This window comes from Phacochoerus africanus, chromosome X (assembly GCF_016906955.1).
Source record: "Phacochoerus africanus isolate WHEZ1 chromosome X, ROS_Pafr_v1, whole genome shotgun sequence".
In the NCBI taxonomy this organism is placed as follows: domain Eukaryota; kingdom Metazoa; phylum Chordata; class Mammalia; order Artiodactyla; family Suidae; genus Phacochoerus; species Phacochoerus africanus.
Genome location: NC_062560.1, coordinates 2,696,421 through 2,714,311, shown reverse-complemented (window position 1 = coordinate 2,714,311; position 17,891 = coordinate 2,696,421). Strand labels below are relative to the sequence as shown.

Genomic DNA, 17,891 nt, shown 5'->3' with positions numbered 1-17,891 from the left:
GTTTCTCTCACTCCTCGGTGGTGCCCTAATGTCCCTCGTGGTGAATTATCTGATGCCCCTGAGGGGTGAAGGGACGGGCTTTGCAGGCTTGCGATGCCTTGTTCCTTGGAGCTGAGAACCAATTCCTTGGAGCTGAGAACCAATCCAGGTAGATGCTTGTCCTGGTGCTGGAGTAGGTCTGGGAGCTGTGCGGACAGTGGCTTGACCGGCCAGGGAGCTGTAGCAAAGGGACCCGATCCTGAAAGACTTAAATCGTAACGCATGATGCTTATACGTGCACATGTCTGAACGCGTGTCTGTCTGCCGTCTCCATAGCACTGGTCTCTAGCAGATCTTAACATCAGTCGAGACACAGGTGCTGGCATCTTTCTACCGCTAGCACGTCTTCGCATGTGTCTGTACACGCATCTCGGCGTCTGTCCATCTGCAGAGGCATCCTCACCTCACCTAGGGGTGAGTCTTGTCCTAGAGTAATCTGTTTCATAGGTAGTTTTGCTTTCCTAATATGTATAGATGTATCTTTTTTAAAAAATGTATTTTGCATATATTATTTATCTATTTATGTATTGCTTTTTAGGGCCGCACCTGCGATATATGGACGGTCCAAGCCTAGGGGTCGAATGGGAGCGACAGCTGCTGACCTGCACCACAGCCACAGTAACGTGGGGTCCAAGCCGCATCTGTGACCTACACCACCGCTCACGGCAATGCTGGATCCTTAACCCACTGAGCGAGGCCAGGGATCGAACCCCGATCCTCATGGATGCTACTTGGATTCGTTTCTGCTGAGCCACGACGGGAACTCCAAGATGTATCATTTTTTTAAAAAAAAAACCCCTCTACATGTATTTTTAAAGTACAGTTGATGGGCCACGTCGTGCCCGTTTCTGCAGCATAGCGAAGCGTCTCAGCCACACATATATACACATTCCCTGCTCTGTCATCTTCCATCCTGTTCTATCCCACTGTGTGCATAGATGTATCTGCACCGTAACATTGACCTCTAGCAAATCTTAACATCAGTCCGGACCTAAATCTTGGCACCTGTCCGTCTCTGTGAGTATCTTCCCATCTTCCTAGGGCTGTAACTTGTTTTAAAATAATAGTGTGTTTAAAGGTTGTTTTTCTCCTCATACCTGTAGATGTATCTTAACATGCACCTGTCCCGATTCATTCATGCCTACGAAATCCTAACATCCGTGCATGCATAGGTGCTGGCGTCTGTCCATCGATACGAGCATGTGAACCTCTAGCAAGGGGTGTATCTTTTTTTAAAGTAAGAATCTGCTTATAGGTTGATTTTTCTCTTCTAAGAGCTATAGATATGTCTGTCTTAACGTGCACCTGCCCCATGCCCTTCGTGCCTGCGCAATCTTCGCATCGGTCCACACCCAGTTCTCGGCCTCTGTCCATGCATATACCCCAGTGTCCACCTGTAGACACATCCTAACCTGTCTGGACAGGTCACCCCGCCTCCAGCTCCAGCACACACATCTGTACAGGGGTCCCCGCCACCCCTGAACACGTCGGGGTCCGTGTCTGCCCGCCCACATGCGTCGCTTCAGGATCGGCAGCCCTCAGCCCCGCTGTGCCCCCCGCAGGTTCTGGACGGGCCACGACGACCGCTTCCTGTACATGCTGATGGAGTTCGTGCCGGGCGGCGAGCTCTTCAGCTACCTGCGCAACCGGGGCCGCTTCTCCGCCGCCACCGGGCTCTTCTACTCGGCGGAGATCGTGTGCGCCATCGAGTACCTGCACTCCAAGGAGATCGTCTACAGGGACCTCAAGCCGGAGAACATCCTGCTGGATAGGGACGGGCACATCAAGCTCACCGACTTCGGGTTCGCCAAGAAGCTGGTGGACAAGTAAGTGACCGTCCCCAGCCCCGTTTCCCCCTCCCGCCCCTGCCCTGCCTCTGGCCGCCACCACTCTGTCCTATTCTGGGCGTTCTGTTGGTGTCAGAGTCTGTGTAGACATGATAGCGTCGTGTCTTTCCTCATCTGACGTCTCGGGGTATGAGCCTCTCTGGGTCCATCCTCGTGGCTGCAGGTGGCGTGATTTCTTCTTTATGGCTGCGTCCTGTTGCCTCATGGATCGGTGCCACCGTTGTTGTTTTTTTTTTCCTTTTTGCAGCTGCATCTGTGATAGAGGGACGTTCCCAGGCTAAGGGTTGAATTGGAGCTGCAGCTGCCGGTCTATACCACAGCCACAGCCACGCCAGATCTGCGCCGCATCTGGGACCTACAGCACAACTCATGGCAATGCCAGATCCTTAACCCACTGAGTGCAACCAGAGATCGAACCTGTATCCTCACAGACTCTACGTTGGGTTCTTAACCTGTGGAGCCACACCGGGAACTCCTGTACCATGTCTTCTTTGTCCATTGCTCTGGTGAGGGATGCTTAGGTTGCTTCCATGTTTCGGCTATTGCGAATAGGGCTACTGTGAACATTGGGGTGCACGTATTTTCTGGAATTAGTCTTTTTTTTTTTTTTTGTCTTTTTGCTATTTCTTTGGGCTGCTCCCACGGCATATGGAGACTCCCAGGCTAGGGGTCTAATTGGAGCTGTAGCTGCTGTCCTACACCAGAGCCACAGCCACACGGGATCCGAGCCGCGTCTGCAACCTACAACACAGCTCACGGCAACGCCGGATCGTTAACCCACTGAGCAAGGGCAGGGACCGAACCCGCAACCTCATGGTTCCTAGTCAGATTCGTTAACCACTGCGCCACGACAGGAACTCCACAGTCTTTTTTTTTTTTTTTAACATGGGGGATATATGCCTAGGAGTGGGATTCCAGCATCATATGATAGTTCTCTTTTTAGGGTTTTTTTTTCTCTCCTGTTTTCCTTTTTTTCACAGCTGCATCTGTGGTCGAGGATGCAGCTCGGCTCTGGTGTTGCCGTGGCTGTGGTGTAAGCCTGCAGCTGCAGCTCCGATTTGACCCCCATCTTGGAGCTTCCTTTTGCCACAGGTGCAGCCATAAAAGGGAAAAAAAAAATCTTACATCGTTTATTATAAAATACTTCTTGGATTTTCTCCCTGAGAAGCCTGAATGCTCTGTTTAACTGGGAAACAGCGTTTATAGCAAGTGTGTATCCTTATATGATACAAAGCTTAGAAACATACAGTATTCAGCATAAGTGAGGCTGATATATTTCAAAGCTGTATGTGTTGAATTTTTACGAGTGTTTTAGTCTCTAAAGAGCATACTCTTTCCTTTAGGATCGTTGCTGAATTTAATATATAGGATAAAAGAATAATTGGTGACATTTTAAATCCTGAGCCCTTAAGCCAGGAGGACCTGTTACTTGAAGCGCTCGAGGCTTCTCTTGAGTCTAAAGGTCTGGTGAGAATGCAGTTCTAGATTTATTTTATTTTATTTATGGTCACATCTGCAGCATATGCAAGGACCTGGGCCAGGGATTGAATCGGAGCTGCAACTGCCATGTATGCCACAGCACTGGCAATGCAGGATCCTTCATTTTATTTATTTATTTATTATTATTATTTTTTATGTTGTTTTCTTTTTTTAATTTTATTTTTTTATTACTCAATGAATTTATCACACCTGTAGTTGTACAATGATCACCACAATCCAATTTTATAGGATTTCCATCCCACAACCCAAGCAACATCCCCCCACCCCCCCAAACTGTCTCCTCCGGAGACCGTAAGTTTTTCAAAGTCTGTGAGTCAGTGTCTGTCCTTTGTCCAGATTCCACATGTCAGTGAAAGCATTTGATGTTGGTGTCTCATTGTCTGGCTGACTTCACTTAGCATGATAGTTTCTAGGTCCATCCATGTTGCTAAAAATGCTGGTATTTTGTTCTTTTTAATGGCTGAGTAATATTCCATTGTGTATATGGAGCATGTCTTCTTGACATTTAGGTTGTTTCCATGTCTTGGCTGTTGCAAATAGTGCAATGCAGGATCCTTTCATGCACTGCACCAGGCTGGGGATTGAACCCATATGTCACAGCAATCTAAGTTGCTGTGCTCGGATTCTTAACCCACGGTGCCACAGCGGGAGCTCCTCAATTCTAGATTTTAAAAGAATTTATGTAAGGATTTTAATTTTTTCCATTATAGCTGGTTTACAGTGTTCTGTCGGTTTTCTGCTGCACAGCAAAGGGACCCCGTCACACACACGTATGTACATTCTTTTTCTCACGTTATCCTCCGTCAGGCTCCGTCACAGGGTGACTCGGTAGAGTTCCCTCAAATCTACCTTTTTATTCCAAAGAAACGAGTCACATCAAAGTGATTAAAGGCAGGGGATAAAACTGCCTTATTTTCCACATGGGCAGTTTCTCTTCCTTCGCATCAGACATTCGTTTTCTAGGTTTTTGGTTTGTGGGGTTTTTTGTGTGTGTGTGTGTGTGTGTGTGTGTGGCAGGGGGGTTGTTTTGCTGTGGTTTTGTTGTTGTTGTTTTGAACCCCTGATAAAATGGAAGCTTTTTCCCCCAGCATCCCCCACGGGCCACCCAACCAGGTGGTACACCTAGGCATTAAACAGAGACAGCGAAACAGAGCAGGAGACACAGGGGCCTCTTGTTTTTCTTTTTTTCGTGTTTGCTGGACACGTCATTCACTTATCACGTGTTCGTTGCTGCCTGAAGTAGCATCTTGTTGTTTATCCGTCCTACGTATGAGACTTCACATCCGCGAATCCCAAACTCTTGCACCATCCCCTCAAGCTCTCATGCCTTAAAAAAAAAAATACTGTATCAAAGGAGAAGAAACATACCAGTGTCGTGTTAGTTTCTGCTGCACAGCAGGGATGCAGGGTTTTCCATATGGATACATGCGCTTTCGTCTCCGGGCGCCTCTGCATCTCTCCTCGGATGCGGCGTGTATCTCTCTGGGCCGGACAGTGGGAGCGTCTTATTTATCCGTCCTATACATGACTGTTTGTATCTGCTCACCCCAGGCTCCTCTGCCTCCCCTCTTCATGCGTGTTTTTTTTTTAATTATTTTATTGACGGATGGTTGATTTACCATGTAGTAGTTTCTGCTGCACACCGGAGTGACTCAGTCACACAGACACACATATGTACATAATATATATGTGTGTGTATAAATACATACATTGTAGCATCTTGTTGCTGATTCATCCTATATTCACTAGTTTGCATCTACTCACCCCAAACTCCCCGTCCCTCCCCCCTCCCCTCCCCCTTGGCAACCCCACGTCTGTTCTCCTGGCTCGTGTGGACTCTCCCTTTTCTGATGTCATCACAGCTTCTGAGGATAATTCGCAAACCTACCGTCTTCCGTTTGCAGGGACAAAGATGTGTGTTTTGTTCCTCTGGACAGTTTTTGCTAGCGACCTTGTGGACGTTGCTGCCCCTCTCGAGCGGTGCGGTCCAGCACACACCCAAGGCAGACCCCACGAAGTATTGCACACTGCCAAGTGGCCGTGCTCGCAGCAGAAAAACAGGGGTAGCTTATGTGTTGAAGAGAGTGGATTTAATTCATTATATCCCACAGAGGGTCATTGCCGCGTATACTCAGCATCAGCCTTGAGACAGCACGTGCCTTTTTGCTACTGAAGTTTGGATATTCCAGGCGCCTTGCATTTTTAGGACACGTCTCAAATCAGGACACGGAGTGTTTATCAGCACCCCTTGATCTGTACTTAGGGTCCGTAATCCTTAGAGCTAGGCAAAAAGTCGCTTCGTGTGCCCGAGATCTCCAGAAATAGTTTTTTTTCTGGCACAGCATCGAGTATAGGTTCCAGCACGGCATCCAGTACAGGTTGTTAGATTTAAATTCACATCCATTAAAACTGATCTAATTCATTGCAGGTAGATCAACTTCAGCTCCTCTGTGCCTTTAAACTACTCAGATGCTCCATGTAGCTAGTGGTTCCCATATGGGACGTCGAAAACTCACCCGTGGTGTCCCGTTCCATGATGAGATGGGGCTGGGTCAGGTGATAGCTGTATCCTCATGTTGTAGAAACACCTGTGTTGCTGGGAAATGATTTGGAGACAGTTTTACATTCAATGACTCCTCTCTGTTGGTTTTTAGAAAGGGACCGTGCTAGGATCAGGTTTATGATGCAGTTAAATTCACCTCATTTTTCCCTATAAATTTTCACCCATTGCACGGCTCAGAATAAAATTCCTAGAGGAGAGAAAACTACGTAATTTTAAAGATTGGTTTTATAGCGTTGGTGCTGCCCCCTATTGGCAGCACATGGTATATGGTCCGCCTGGTTTTTTTGTGTGTTTTTTCTGTTTTGGGTTGTTTTCATGGCGGCACCTTTGGCATATGGAAGTTCCCAGGCCAAGCAAAGGTTGACTCGGAGCTGCAGCTGCAAGCCTATGGCACAGCCACATTCATAGCAACGTCGGATCCAAGCCACATCTGTGACCTATGCTGTAGCTTGTGGCCACATCCGATTCGTAACCTCCTGAGCGAGGCCAGGGATGGAACCCGCATCCTCATGGACACTATGTAGGGATCTTAACCCACTGAGCCACAACAGGATTCTTTTTTTTTTTTTGTCTTTTTTGGGCTATACCTGTGGCATATGGAGGTTCCTAGGCTAGGGGTCAAATTGGAGCTGTAGCTGCCTGCCTACCCCACAGCCACAGCAACATGGGATCTGACCTGCATCCGTGATCTACACCACAGCTCACGGCAATCCTGGATCCTTAACCCACCGAGCAAGGCCAGGGATCGAACCTCCGTCCTCATGGATGCTTGTCAGATTGATTTCCGCTGAGCCACGATGGGATCTCGGGGATTGATTTTGTTTGTTTGTTTGGAAGTCGTTTCTTTATCAACACCACCTCCATCATCTCAGCAGCACCACCGGCAGCATCACCATTGCTGGGGATGGACTTTGTGTTCCTTCAAACGTCCCGTGTTGAAGCTCTAACCCCCACTGGGGCTGTGTGTGCAGAGGGTGTTGTTTGGAGGTAACTAAGGTGACATGAGGTCGTGAGAGCAGGGTCCTAACCCCATAGGCCTGGGGACCTTCTAAGACATTTATTTCTCAGAGTTTGGAAGTCCACGGTCCGCGTGTTGGTCCGCGTGTTGGCGGATTGGGCTCCTGCGGAGGCTTTCTTCCTGGCTCGCAGGTGCTCTCCTGCCCGCTGTGGCCTTCCTTACGGGCTAGAGAAGGCTCTTCCTCTTCTTCCTTCCTCCATTCTTTTTTCCTTTCTTCTCTCTTTCTCTTTTTTCTTTCTTCATCTCTTTTCCTTCCTTCTTTCCTCCCTTCCTCTCTCTTTTTCCCTTTCTTTCTCTGTCTTTCTTTTCTCTTGATCTCTTTTCCTTCCTCCCTCCCTCCCTCCCTCCCTTGGCGTGTGGAAGTTCCCAGCCCAGGGTTTGAACCTGTGCCTCAGCAGTGAACTGAGCTGCTGCCGTGCCAGTGCCGGATCCTTAACCCCCTCACGCCGTGAAAGAACCCCTCTTCCTCTTCTTAAACAAGGACATGCGTCATCGGACCTGTCCCCGCCGTAACTTGATTGCGTCTACAAGACCCTGTTGCCAAATAAGATGACATTCATTCACAGGTACCAGGATTTGGGACACGGGGGGGACCACAGCCCAGGATGGGTGCCGTGCAAGGCGGCGGGCCGTAGGAGCACGTGAGCAGCGTGACCTCACTTTGACGGAGAGGCCTGTCTTTCCTTGGAGGACGGCCTCCAAACTCCGGGTATCGTAGAAATGGAAACTTCGAGAAATCGGAGAAGAGCGAGTGTCACCTTGCCCTTCGCTCCAGGAGCCAACCGAGCGAAAAAAGAGATAGACCAGGGGCATGGAAAATTCACAGCCCAGACCTGCAGTCTCCCAGCAGCATCCGGGGCTGTCTGCTGTGTCTTAACGTCTCTATTGCAGTCGGAAGCTCTTTCTGGCTATCTGTGCCTGTGTGTCCAGGAAGCACGGGAGCTTTTCCCAGGAAGCTTTTCCTGGAACGAGGGAGCAGGTCCCTGAGTTTCTGTAGAAACTGGCAAGTCATCCAGCCTTCGAGCTGTGCCCCTTACCCTGGCAAGAGGCTCACCTTTCTAGCTGTAAGTGGAGACACCGCGCCCGAGGTAGGTACACTTACCTGCCACCACCTCCACCTGGTCTTGGCATCCCCAAAGAGCCAGGCTTCCAGCTGGGGTCAGGCCACCTTGGATGCGCCACCCATCTCGGAACGCAGCATGAAGGGGCCAAGAACTCGATTGTTCGACTGAATTAAAGACGTTTGTGAGTCTAGGCAGCTGGGGTTGACTTTGGGTTGATACAGTTGGAGGGATGCTTCTGAGGTGGGGTGCACGGAAGCTCAGGTGCTAGACGCAACCTTGGGGGACGAGAAACTCCTCCTGGGTGCTTCGGGCACCCAGATCGGATCCGCCTTGCCCAGCCCAGCAGGTAGAGCGAGCCCCTTCTGCTCTTCTCCATGAGGCGGGTCCCCCATCTCCTGTCTCCTTCCCTTCCTGGCATTCCTGCTTTCCTCCGAATCGTACTTCCTGGTTGGCTTCCAGGCTGCACCATCTCCCCCTGAGCCGAGGGCATGTAACCCCGTTCCTTCCATAGGATTTGAAATTTGAATGGGACTTGGTGTCACAAGGGGCTGTGGGGAAAGAGGGGAGAGTCTGTTGTGTGACCACAGGGAGCTGGGGGGCGGGGGGGTGTCCTGGGGGAGGGAAGCAAAGAGAGACTCAAGTGCACTTTCGGGTGGGTTCCCGGAAGGAGCCAAAGTCCCCCCGCCGACCCCCAGACCTTGGGGGGCAGGGACGGCACGGCGGGATGCTGCTGTGTAACAGCATCAGCGTGGGCTTGGGGACGGGCACCGAGACACAGAGCGGACAGGCACACCTGCGAGCGGACGCTCTTGTTCTCTTTGCATTAAACCTGCAAGATAGGGTCTCTTGGGAGCTCCCTGGTGGCTTCATGGCTTAAGGATCCGGCACTGTCACTGCAGCAGCTCAGGTCACTGCTGTGGCTCGGGTTCCATCCCCGGCCTGGAAACATCTGCATCCCTGGGCCTGGTCGACAGAGAAAAAGCTCAGACCACAGGTGTGTCTCCAGTTACTGGTTCCAGATCCCTTCCAAACCCACCCTTTGTCCAGCTTCTGCCGAGGTCTTGGTCCCCTTACCTTGATTTTGGGGATCACACACTTCCTCCTGGGCCTCCCATCCATGGGGACAACCTGCTTCCTTAGCCTCTTCTGTCGCTGCACTTTTTTTGTTCTCTTTAGGGCTGCACCTGCAGCACAGGGAAGTTCCGGGGTACACCACAGCCGCAGCAACTTCGGATTTGAGATGCACTTGCAGCCCGCGCCACAACGTGTGGCAGCCTCGGATCCTGAACCCGCTGAGATCCTGCCCAGCCTTGGCGGGCGAAGGGTTTGGAGAGATGCACGCGGACACCTACAAGGACTGCATTCTTGACGTTGACCATGAGCTTTTCATCGTCACACCGCTCAAGGCAGGATCCAGGGTTCGAACCCACACCCTCACGCACCCTGTGAGGGTCCTTCACCCACGGAGCCACCACGGGAACTCCTGTCTCTGCCCGTGCAGACGTTTGAAGCGTGGCCAACATAGACCGTTCTTCACCAAGTTCAAGGCTAAGATTCAGCGGGTTTCCCGCCATCCCTAACATGTGGTACAACCGTCCCCGCCATCCTTCTCCAGAACATTCCTCATCTTGCACAGCGGAACCTGTCCCCATTAAAATGTGCTGACTCCCCACCGCCCCAGCCCTCAGCCCCAGCAGCTACTCTTCTGTCTGAATCTGACTCTCTAAGGACCGCATGGAAGGGGGAGCCTGCAGGATGTTCCTTTGGCGACTGTGTCTTCAGGGTCCGATGCAGCCCGACCCGAGTTCCTTTCTTTGGCGGACTGGAGATGATTCCGCGGTGTGGATGTGTTACGTTTTGTGTATCTCCTCATCCACGGGGGCACTTGTGTTGCTTCCGCCTTTCTGCTGTGGTGAGGAGTCCTGCTTTGAATGCGGGGGTTTAACCATCTCTTCCAGACCCCGCTTTCATTTCCTTGGGATAAACGCGCCGGGACCAGGGTGGCTGCATCCTATGCCAGTTGTCTGTTTCCTTTTCTGAGCAACCGCCACGCAGTGCTCCATCGTGGCGGCACCAATTGACATGCCCACCAGCCGTGCAGGAGGGTTCCCTTTTCTCCACACCCCCTCCAGCGTGTGTCATTTGCAGACTGACTCTTAATAATGGCCATTCTGACAGGTGTGAGGTGCTCCCGCGTTGTGGTTTCGATTTGCATTTCTCTAATAATCTGCCACACTGAGTGTCTTTTCTTGCATCTGCTGGTCATCTGTATGTCTTCTTTGGACAAATGTCTATTTATGCCTTTGGGCTTTTTTTCTTTTTTGGTCTTTTGTCTTTTGAGGGCCGCACCCATGGCATATGGAGGTTCCCAGGCTAGGGGTCTAATTGGAGCTGTAGCTGCCAAGCCTACACCAGAGCCACAGTAACGCAGGATCCGAGCCGTGTCTGCGACCTACACCACAGCTCATGGCAACGACGGATCCTCAACCCACGGAGCAAGGCCAGGGATCGAATCCACAACCTCGTGGTTCCTAGTTGGATGCGTTAACCACTGAGCCATGACGGGAACTCCCGCTCCCCCATTTTTTGATTGACTTTTTTTTTTCCTTGATAGTGAACTGCATGAGCGGTTTGTATATCTTGGATTATTCATCTCTTGTTGGTTGCATCATTTGCAAATGTTTTCTCCCCCTCAGTGGGCTGGCTTTTTGCTTTTTGTTGATGGTTTCCTTTGCCGTGCACCTCTTTTAGGGATCCTGTGGTCGCCTTGGTGTACGTTTGCTTTTATTTTCGTTGCTCTCGGAGGTGACTCCCCAAAGCTCTCCCCATCCTTGTCAACACGGGTCTCTGTTGTTTTCATCATTGCCCTCCTCCGTGGGGGACATGCTCGCCTCTGCACTTTCGCCTCTTTTTCTTCCTGCTGCTTGGGGGACCGTCCCAAGGAGGATGTGAAGGTCTTTGTCACGGGAGACTCAGCGCATCCTTTTTCTGAGCTGTCGCTTCCCACCTTGGTGACAGGCTGTCATCTCTCCAAGCCTTGGCCAGGTGTTTAAAGAGCTGAGCGTGGTCTTGACCTCAGAGGCTGCGTTGCCAAATGCCGTGGCTCCCTGCTCATCAGGTGGCTTTTCATCCCTCACTGGCACAAGTTAGGATGCACATTCTGCAGCAAGACACCCTCACGTGCTCTAGGCGCGGAGGTGAACTGTGTAAGCGGTGATGAGCTGTGGCCAACAGGGGGGTGGCTGTTCAATTCCTGGGGCTGCCGTGACAAAGTGCCACAAGGTAAGGGGCTGAACGCCACAGAAGGTTATAGCGCCTGGTTCTAAAGGTCGTGGGAGGACTCACATATACGCGGAATCTAAGATAGGACACACGTGGAGCGTTCCCGTCGTGGATCAGCAGGAAGGGACCCGATGGTATCCATGAGGTTGCAGGTTCGATCCCTGGCCTCGCTCTGTGGGTTACGCATGCTGCGTTGCTGCGAGCTGTGGTGTAAGTCACAGATGTGGCTCGGATCCCACATTGCCATGAGATGTGGTCTAGGCCAGCAGCTGCAGCTCGGATTTGAGCCCTAGGCTGGACCCTTCCATATGCCATGGGTGCAACCCCCCCTGCCCAAATAAGGACACATATGAACGTATTGACAAGACAGAAACAGATCCACAGACATAGAAAACAAACTTACTGTTACCAAAGGGGACCCCAAGAGGGGAGATGGATAAATTAGGAGTTTGAGCAGGTGCACGCTACAGTGAAGAAGATAAACAGCAAGGACCTACTGTACAGCACAGGGAGCTCGATTCAATATCTTGTAATAACCGGTGTAGGAAGTGAAGGTTTTAGCAGAGCCATGGTCTCTTGAAAGGCTCTAGAAAACCATGTGTTCTGTGCCTCTCTTCTAGCTTCTGGTAGCCTCACGTGTTTTCTGGCTTGTAGACACAGAAGATAGGAGCTAGAATATTATTCAGCCATAGAAAGAAGGAAATCTGGCCATTTGGGACAACATAGAGATCTGGAGGGTTTTATACTAAATGAAAGAAGTCAGACAGAAGGACACATACCGTAGGATCTTGCTTGTATGTGGAGTCTAAAAAAGCTTCCCTGGGAGTCCCCGTTACGGCTCAGCAGGTTAAGGACGCTGTGGGGATGCAGGTTTGATCCCTGGCCTTGCTCAGTAGGTTAAGGAACCAGCGTGGCCCCAAGCTGCAGTGTAGGTTGAGGGCATGGCTCAGGTCTGGTGCAACTGTGGCTGTGGCTGTGGCTGTGGCATAGACCTGCAACTGTAGCTCTGATTCAACCCTTAGCCTGGGAATTTCTGTATGTCGCAGGTATGGCCTTAAAAAGAATAAGAAATAGAATGAAAAATGAAAAAGCTCAATTTGAGATCCTGCTCTTGGGTATGTACCTGGCAAAGGTGAAAACTCTTAATTAAAAAGATACACGCACCTCAATGTTCACTGCAGCACTGTTCACAGTAGCCGAGACATGGAAGCCGCCCAAATGTCCATCCTCAGAGAAAGGGATAAAGAAGATGTGGTCCATAGACACAGTGGAATATTACTCAGCCATGAAAAAGGACGAAAGCATGCCATTCGCAGCAACACAGGTGGACTGAGAGATTCTCATACTAAGTGAAGGAAGCGGAACAGAGAAAGACAAATACTACATTGTATCGCTTAGATGTGGAGTCTCAAATATGACACAAATGAATTTATGAAAGAGAAACAGACTCACAGACATGGAAAACAAACTTAGGGTTACCAAAGGAGAAAGGAGAGGAGGGAGAAGGGAGGAGTTTGGCTTTAACAGATTCCCACTGCTCTGTAGAAACGAGATAAACAAGGACCGACTCCATAGCACAGGGAACCATGTTCAGTGTCTTGTGATAACGTGTAATGGAGAATAATTCGAGAACCTGAAACTCACACAACTTTGTCAATCTAAACAAACAAACAAAGAAATAAAAGTAAAAGCAGACGTCCCTGAACTGGAGAGCAGCAAGTGGCCTGGCTGCCAGGGGTGTGGGAGGAGGCAGGGGCCAGCGGTGCAGGTACCAGTGAAATGATGTAATGTCTCTGCTAGTGACAGACATGTGAACAGAAACCAGACGAAACAGGCAGAGGCCCTTGATGGTCTTGGGCTTTGATCCTAGATGAGACGATAGGATAGAAAGAGCCAGGTGAATCCCACACCTTGCCTGCTCTGGAACAGCCCCGCAAACAAGGAAACAAACAGTCCCACTTACGGGAGAATCGCTCTTGTAGGAAAAGAGAGTCACCTCTGCTGACAAAGGTGTTGTCTAAAAAATGCGTTTTCCTAAAAAAGGAGTTTTGCTAAAGGATGGTGGCCCTTACGGCGACAGCGTCAGGGAGTGATTCTCCTCTGCTTTGGACACGGGGATTGAAAATTTTAATTTTCCTTCTTTCTTGCCGACGGGCTGCAGCATCCAGGGACCCGAGAGGGTGCCGTCCTGAAGCAGAATCTGTTCAGAGCTGCGTTGATGCAGCGGGATTTTTCGGGGACCAGGTTAAACCAGCATCCTTGGGGTGTGGCACAGAAACGATGTAGCTTTTCCGACATTGTGCGAAGACGCCTCTGACATAAAGCTCACCATTTTAAAGTGAAGAATTCACTGGCATTGACTTTAGCACATTCTCTGTGCTGTACAACCCTCATCTCTGTTTAGTTCTAGAAGTTCTCACCCCCCCGCCCAAAGAAACCCCAAACCCATTATCCTGTTTCCCCTTCCCCAGCCCGTGACAACCACAAATGTACTTCCTGTGTCTCTGGACTGCCCTATTCTGGACGTTTCCTGTCTGTGGAATCACACAGTGCGTGTCCTCATGGGCCTGGCTTCTCTCACTGAGCATTGTGTGTTCAAGGTCCACCTGTGTGGCGGCCTGCCTCGGAGCTTCACTCCTTTTCATGGCTGCATGATATTCCACCATGTGGGTGGATCACATGCTGTGTATTCATCCACCCATCCATCCATCCGTCATCCATCCATCCATTTTCTATTCACCCATCATCCATCCATCCACCCACCCGTCCATCTGTCATCCACCCATCCATTGTCCATCTATCCTTCCATCCATCATCCATCTGTCCACCTGCCCATCTATCCATCATCCATCATCCATCCACCCACCCATCCACCCATCCATCATCCATCCTTCATCCTTCATCCATCCATCCGTGACACTCGGGTTGTTTCCCCCTTTGCTGCTCTTGTGAATAATGCTGCAGTGATGACTCCACTGACCTCCTCTGTGGATGGACCCCATTCCGTTTATCCATCTTCCACTGGTGGCTCTTTATTTATTTATTTATTTATTTTTAAGTGAGGTGAAAGTGCCGTATGACATTGTATTGGTTTCAGGTGTGCACTGTAATGATTCAGTACGTGTATATGTTACAAAGCGATCTTTCCGGGAAATCTAATTAACATGCATCACAGGTACACATTTTTTCCCTCCTCTTGATGAGAACTTTTAAGGTCCGCTTCCTTACCACCTTTCCACTATGCGGTGGTATATGCTGAGCCAGAGTCCCCATGCTGGGCATGGCATCCCCAGGACTTACCTTCTACCTGGAAGTTTGTACCTTTTTCACCTTTTCACAGGTGAATTGTTGTGAGCAAAATCCTCCAGACTGACATATACCAACGAGGAGAAAATTAAGAAAAGCGGTGTGTTATTTCCCACAGGGCATAGACATTTAGTTATTTTAGCAGAAACATTAGAAATCTCAAGGTTTTGAAGTTCCAGTTATGGCTCGGTGGTTAACAAACCCAACTAGGATCCATGAGGATGCGGGTTCGATCCCTGCCCTTGCTCAGTGGGTTATGGATTCGGCATTGCCGTGAGTTGTGGTGTAGGTCGCAGACGCAGCTCGGATCCCATGTTGCTGTGGCTGTGGTGTAGGCTGGCAGCTACAGCTCCGATTGGACGCCTAGTCTGGGAACCTCCATATGCCGTGGGTGTGGCTTCAAAAAGACACACACACACACACACACAAATCTCAAGTTGATACATTAAAACTTTAGGGTATAAAAAAAAATTAAAAAATTTAAAACTTTAGGCTTTTTTTAAGTACAAAGAGGAGACAATGAATGTTTCTCTCTTGTTTGTTGTGAAAAACACATATCCTACAAGGACCTATTGTAGAGCATAGGGAACTATATTCCATATGGTACTAACATAAAGGAAAACAATCTGAAAAAGAAAAAATATATATATATACACATACACAGTTTTATATATATATATATATATATTCAGTTTTATATCTATATAAACTGAATCACATATACTTATATATAAATATATACTTTTATAGGTATTTATATTTTCTATAAAATATATATTATAGCTATAATTGTATATATATATTTGTATAACTGAATCACTCTGCTGTACTGCAGAAAGTAACACAACATTGAAAATCAACTCAACATCAATTAAAAAAAAAAAGAGGAGTTCCCGTCGTGGCGCAGTGGTTAACGAATCCGACTAGGAACCATGAGGTTGTGGGTTCGATCCCTGCCCTTGCTCAGTGGGTTAACGATCCGGCGTTGCCGTGAGCTGTGGTGTAGGTTGCAGACGCGGCTCGGATCCTGCGTTGCTGTGGCTCTGGCGTAGGCCAGTGGCTACAGCTCCGATTCAACCCCTAGCCTGGGAACCTCCATATGCCTCGGGAGCGGCCCAAGAAATAGCAAAAAGACAAAAAAAAAGAAAGAAAAACACATCTAAGGAGAAGATGACCCAAATAAGAAAACATCACCTGAGCAATCAGAAATTTCCAGCTTCTCCGCTGGTCACCATGCTTGCTTTCAGCCAGCTGCCCTCTAGGTGGCGCTAAAAGCTAAGGTTTGTTTTGTTTTGTTTTGTTTTTTGGGGGCAAGTCTCAACACACCTTTCTGAAGCTCTCTCCCTGTTTAAGCCCCACATATCCCAGAGGTCCTCAACCTGAGGATTTCCGAAAGCCGCCACTGATGCTCAAATGACCTGAACACACAGAAGCATGGAAAACACTTCAGACCTTTTGCAGAGCAGGGGGAAGTAACACGCACTCTGCATGTCCTCCGGGGCAACTGAACCAGCTGGCGTGTGGGTTCCTGAGGGTTCCTCCCAGGCAGGGGGTTCATGCATCCGTCCTTGAATCTTCCTTTTGCACCTCATTTTATGGGAAAGCAAGGACTGAGTGGCACAAGCAGGCACCAAGACCAGCACAGCGCCGGGGAAACAGGACTGTTCTGTTTGGGTCGCTGAGTGTTTGTAAGGGGATCAAGTCAGCTGAGACAGTGTTACTGCCTCTCTCTTTTTGTTTCTTTTTTAGGGCTGCACCTGCGGTACAAAGTTCCCGGGCCAGGGGTTGAATCAGAGCTGCAGCTGCCAGCCTGCACCACAGCCCCAGCAACTCGGGATCCAAACCACATCTCTGACATGCGTCACAGTTCACAGCAATGCCAGATCCTTAGCCCATTGCGCGCAACCAGGGATCTAGCCTGCATCCTCATGGACGCTACTGGGTTCTTAACCCACGGAGCCACAGCGGGAGCTCCGGTGTGACTGTCTGGAGCCACCGGCTGGTGGTGATCCATTCCGATACCGTGACATTCAGGGCTTGGAAGATGCATGCATTCTCCAGGCACAGCTGGCGTTTGTGGACCCCCTCACCCCTTTTTCTCTGTCCACAGGACGTGGACGCTTTGCGGGACCCCCGAGTACCTGGCCCCGGAAGTCATCCAGAGCAAGGGCCACGGGAGAGCTGTGGACTGGTGGGCGCTTGGCATCCTGATATTTGAGATGCTCTCGGGGTGAGTAGGGCTTCCTGGGGGACCTGCTGGTACACCCTTCCCCTGATGGCTTGTCCGCGGATGCTCGGTCTCTAGACCTGGGCGGGGCAGACGCTTGGGGTGGCGATGGGGGTGGACCATTGGGTTTGTTTTCGGAAGAATAAGATGCAGGCTTGAAGGACCAGCCACGCATGGCATCTTAATCCTGCTTCTCCACTGTCCCTGAGTCCTGAGAACATACCGTTAATCTTGGCGGATAAATGTCTCAGAAGGTCCCCAGTCCTTTGGGGTTAGGACTCTGCTCTCACGACCTCATGTCACCTTAGTTACCTCCAAACAACACCCTCTGCACACACAGCCCCAGTGGGGGTTGGAGCTTCAACACGGGACGTTTGGAGGAACACAGATTCCATCCCCAGCAGCGGTGACGATGCTGATTCTGGTGACAATGGGCTGGTGGTGAGGACGCTGTGGGGCATGAAGGTAACGAGAGGTGCTTCGGGACTTGATGAACGAACAGCAGGCCTGGGGGGAAAGAGACTGTTCTTCCCTGAAGCCCCCAACCTGCCTTGGAGATTCGGAGTCAGGTCCCCTGGTCCAGGTATCCGAGAGGCGGGACCGTTGGTCAGGGGGTGGGCGGCGTGTGAACTCGAGCATGGCTTCTACGAGAGACGGGTTTGCTGCTTCTCTGGCAGAAACACGGTGCCAGCCTCCCTGTTCTTGGTGGTTGTGGACCTGGGGTTCCTTGTCCTGTGACCCCAAGGCTGTGCAGTCTGAAGGTGTGGCGGGCAGGCAGGAGGTGCCCAGGACCCTTGCGTGGGGCCCTTGGCTGTGGCCCCCGCTCTCCCTCCCCTCCCTTTGTCCTGCCTTCTTTGGCATCTGTGCCCTTTGCTGGTGAGTCTTGCAGACACTCTTTGAGTTTGCTCCCCAGTGGAGCAGCAGCTGGAGCCTGTGCCAGACGCCCTTCCAGCTGAGGGCGTCGGAAGGGTGTCTGTTGCTGCCCTGAGTGTGTGGCCAGCCCGGGGGATCTGTGCAAACCTCTGTCTGTCTATCAGTCATCCGT

General features: G+C 50.3%; 1 protein-coding gene across 4 annotated transcripts in view; it reads left to right on the top strand.

Annotated features, from left to right (window-relative positions):
• The window catches only part of PRKX (protein kinase cAMP-dependent X-linked catalytic subunit), a 94,870-nt gene that overhangs the window by 52,127 nt on the left and 24,852 nt on the right, over positions 1-17,891 (top strand). For 3 of the 4 annotated variants that reach the window (XR_007132946.1, XM_047765886.1, XM_047765884.1), the window contains exons 3-4: positions 1,602-1,865; positions 16,730-16,849. Coding sequence is in view for 3 of the 4 variants with exons in the window: in XM_047765886.1 (XP_047621842.1) it covers positions 1,602-1,865; positions 16,730-16,849 (384 nt within the window). In the remaining variant the exon portion in view is untranslated. The remainder of the gene's footprint in view (positions 1-1,601; positions 1,866-16,729; positions 16,850-17,891) is intronic. The other variant, XM_047765885.1, reaches the window with a different exon arrangement.